The sequence below is a fragment of the Oryzias melastigma genome, linkage group LG10 (assembly GCF_002922805.2).
Source record: "Oryzias melastigma strain HK-1 linkage group LG10, ASM292280v2, whole genome shotgun sequence".
NCBI lineage: Eukaryota > Metazoa > Chordata > Actinopteri > Beloniformes > Adrianichthyidae > Oryzias > Oryzias melastigma.
The window spans coordinates 14,832,590-14,835,988 of record NC_050521.1 but is presented as its reverse complement, the minus strand read 5'-3'; the positions used below and the strand labels follow the sequence as shown (position 1 = coordinate 14,835,988).

General features: G+C 36.2%; 1 protein-coding gene across 1 annotated transcript in view; it reads right to left on the bottom strand.

Annotated features, from left to right (window-relative positions):
* Positions 1-7: 7 nt before the first annotated feature.
* LOC118597886 (serine/threonine-protein kinase Tao-like) overlaps positions 8-3,399 on the bottom strand; it is a 10,382-nt gene continuing 6,990 nt past the window's right edge. The window contains exons 8-10 of the mRNA XM_036213792.1: positions 2,197-2,251; positions 1,238-1,426; positions 8-1,171 (exon numbers count right to left, since the gene is read on the bottom strand). Coding sequence (XP_036069685.1) covers positions 284-1,171; positions 1,238-1,426; positions 2,197-2,251 — 1,132 coding nt within the window. The 3' untranslated portion in view covers positions 8-283. The remainder of the gene's footprint in view (positions 1,172-1,237; positions 1,427-2,196; positions 2,252-3,399) is intronic.

Below are 3,399 nucleotides of genomic sequence, written 5' to 3'. Positions count from 1 at the left end.
AAAAAAAATAGCCAGTCATTTAAAAGTCTCAAGATTCTACTTTTACCTGTGAAGCCCAGCAAACTATCAACAGTTTAATTTCAATATTGTAATAAAACTAAAATTTTCATGTTCCCTCAGACACTTACTGCATAGATAAATATAGTAAAAGAATCTCAAGCCAAGATTATGAGAATAGGATCAAAACCACTTTTTAGTTATGACTCCTCAGTACATTTGAATCTCACCAAATGCGTCAAGCTTTTGTACAGCACTGCAATTAATTTGTACAAAAATTAGAGACCTAATCATTTTCACCTTCAACATTTTGTGTTATGCCATCCTGTTCTTCCTCTGGGTCTTTCTCAGGGATTGTTGAAATCACATTTTTCAGCTCATCCACAACTTTTTGTAGCTCACCTGCGAAGTTTCTGATTGACTTGACAAATTTCATGATTTCTGATTTGATATTTTCCACAGAGGAAGACCTGTATTCCGTCTCTGGACTGGACATCAATGTGTTTTGGTCAGAGGCTGTTGAAGCCTTTGCCTGTCTGATGTGATGGATTTCTTTTGCATCCATGGCAATGAAAAAAACATCTACTGCCACAAATATACCAGATAGTATACCTGTTGCCAACCCTGCCACACGCACTACTCTAGATGTTTGTGCTGCACATTGGCCAATGCTCAAAAATCTACCAAGTCGGACAGCCTCTGAAACGACACCTAGGCTTCTTCCTGCTCTAAAGCCTGCTTTTTTCAGGGTTTCATTATTAAAACCATAATTTCCTAATGTTTGTTGATTTATATGGCCTATGGTCTCCAATCCTGCATAAATCTCCTGAAGCCAGGTGACGACTGCTTTAGTTTTCTGATCAAATTCTTTGATGATGGAGTCAACTGCTTCACGCTGAGAAGTCTGTTTGACTGTTTTAGTGATGTTTGAAGCACTAGCAGTAATTCCACCAACTGCACCCACCCCTGCACCTACGCCAGTAACAATGATAGAAGCTCCCAAAGTGAATGGGGACAGTATGACCCCTACAATTGTTGTGATTCCTCCTAATAATCCAATCACTCCCCCAGTCAGGCTCCCAATGCAGGTCCTTGTGTGAACGTTCTCCAAACCATCAGCCAGAGCCCTCAGGGTGTTCAGTATGGTCTGGAGCTCCTCCACTGTTGTTTTGCACTAAAAGATATGTAAATCAATGTCAATAAAGTGTCAGACTTCAATATTACAAATCCTAAAACAGACCTTTTCAATAAGTCGAGTTTGAACAAAGGGATGTGCAAGGATTTCACCAGCTGTTGGTCTGTTTTCAGGATTTTTTTCCAGCATGTCACTCAGAAGTTTACAAAGTTCTGGTGAGAATCCTTCTGGGAGAGATGGGCTAGGGCCACTTATTATCTTTGGGATCAGGTTGACTGGAGTGTCTGCAGAGAACTGGAGATAGAAAAAAAATATAACCTAGAAGGCAATTTGATATTTTTTCAATGACCATAGTGGAGATGATACAATCTTGATAATGAATGGTTTCATTTTATTAAAGTCAAATTACCATTCAACGATTTGTAGCAGAGAATTTTTCTGAGCCATAAAACTTGGGAAAATGTTTTGTTAACCTTGTTTCACACAACTGCTGCATATTTTATTTATATTTTTTATGATTCAGATGATCACATAATACAATTATGTAACATGCATGGCCAACACTGGTCCTCAGAAACCTCAACCCTGTTGAATTGTCAATTGTTGATTGACTGAACACAACTGATTTAGCTAGTCGGCAACATCAAGCTCCCCAGGGAGAGCAAGTCAGAACATTGAGCTATTAATCATTTGGCAGTTAGCCCTGATTATGGGTTAACATAACAGTGTTATTTCTTCTTAAATCATGACAACAGAAACGTTTCAAAAGTGTGCACCCTTAACAGCTTAAGTCTCTTGTAGTAGTTGTGGTTAAGGTTCTTTACTTTCTCTAATAGTAAAGCAGCCCATTGTTCTTAGCAGACAAAATACTGCTTCATTATCAACTATGAGTGGAAAAGGTTCAGTGTTAGAATTCATACTCTATGAAAAAGAGCGAAATCATAATTATAGAAATCATATTTTTAGAGAAATCATAATTTCTGGTACGGTAAACTTAGCAGCAGAACTATAAGTCAAATAATTCACAAATTTTACTCTACTAAGTAGCAACTGGCTTTACTTACCGCTGGTTGTTTTGTACAAAGCTCAAAGAGTATGCATCCAGCAGACCAGATGTCACTGAGCATAGAGACAATAATGTGTAAGTAGTAATAAAGAGAATATAGGCACAAAGTCTTGCATTCTGCAATATCAAAAAGCTTTACTAAAAAAAGCATTCATCAGCAAAGAATAATTTGGGATTTGGTTCATGTTTGGGTGCAGGTGAAACCCTAAACACATGGAGGACCAACCAGAACAGTCAGACAGTACTTCAAAGTAATTCAAACATATGACAAGCAAACAATTCAGGATTTGACATAAAGTCTCTCATCTTCCATCTCTTTTTTGGATTAGGACATGCAGTCCTTTTGTCAGCCATTATGGATGGGTCAAATCTATTAACAGTTTGCTTTAATATGCTCACAGGCATATATGGAGGACAGTTTTGTTTTTTAGGCCAACATAGAAAAAAATGCCAAATGATTATTAGCCTGATCATAAACTTTGACTGATTCTCAAGTATTTGCCATTGTGAAGGTATTGAATGGTTTTTGGGGATGTTGATGCTGGTCAGTGGGTCTTAAATTAAGCTACTTAGATCTTTTGCAGTAGGAAGTCTGATACACCCACATGTTTCTCAACTGTTATTCAATGTACAGCTTCAGTAAACCTGTTCCAATTTAACTATAAGTCCCCAAGCCTTGGGTATGGGGAGGTTATTGCATCTCTGCATGCAGTATTGATACTTACATTTTTCTTGGCAAAAAGAAATGAGTGAACCAAAATGATCACAAACTATCTTCCTTCTCCTCCTCCCATGGTATGTCATCTTTTATTTCCCCTGCTGTAGCTTCTGTATTGAATATCATCAATCTCCAGCAATGAAAGACGTTGTCTCTTTTTCATGTGGTGTTATTGACATGGAACCATTCTAAAAATTCTCCATTTTTTTTGGTTGATTAGATTAAAAAAAAAAAAAAAAAAACTCAATAAAATTCTAGTGAGAGCATGGGTGAAATATTAACACCTGTTTGATTATTATTATTATTAATATTAATACTATTCTGTTCTAAGGGAAAAGTTTACCAACCTAACAAAATTGGGGAAAATAAAGCAAAGCACCTGTTTTTGTTCTAATCTAATCTTAAGTCGAACAAATGTAAAAGTTAGATATCAAAATATCTATCTATATATATATATATATATATATATATATATATATATAT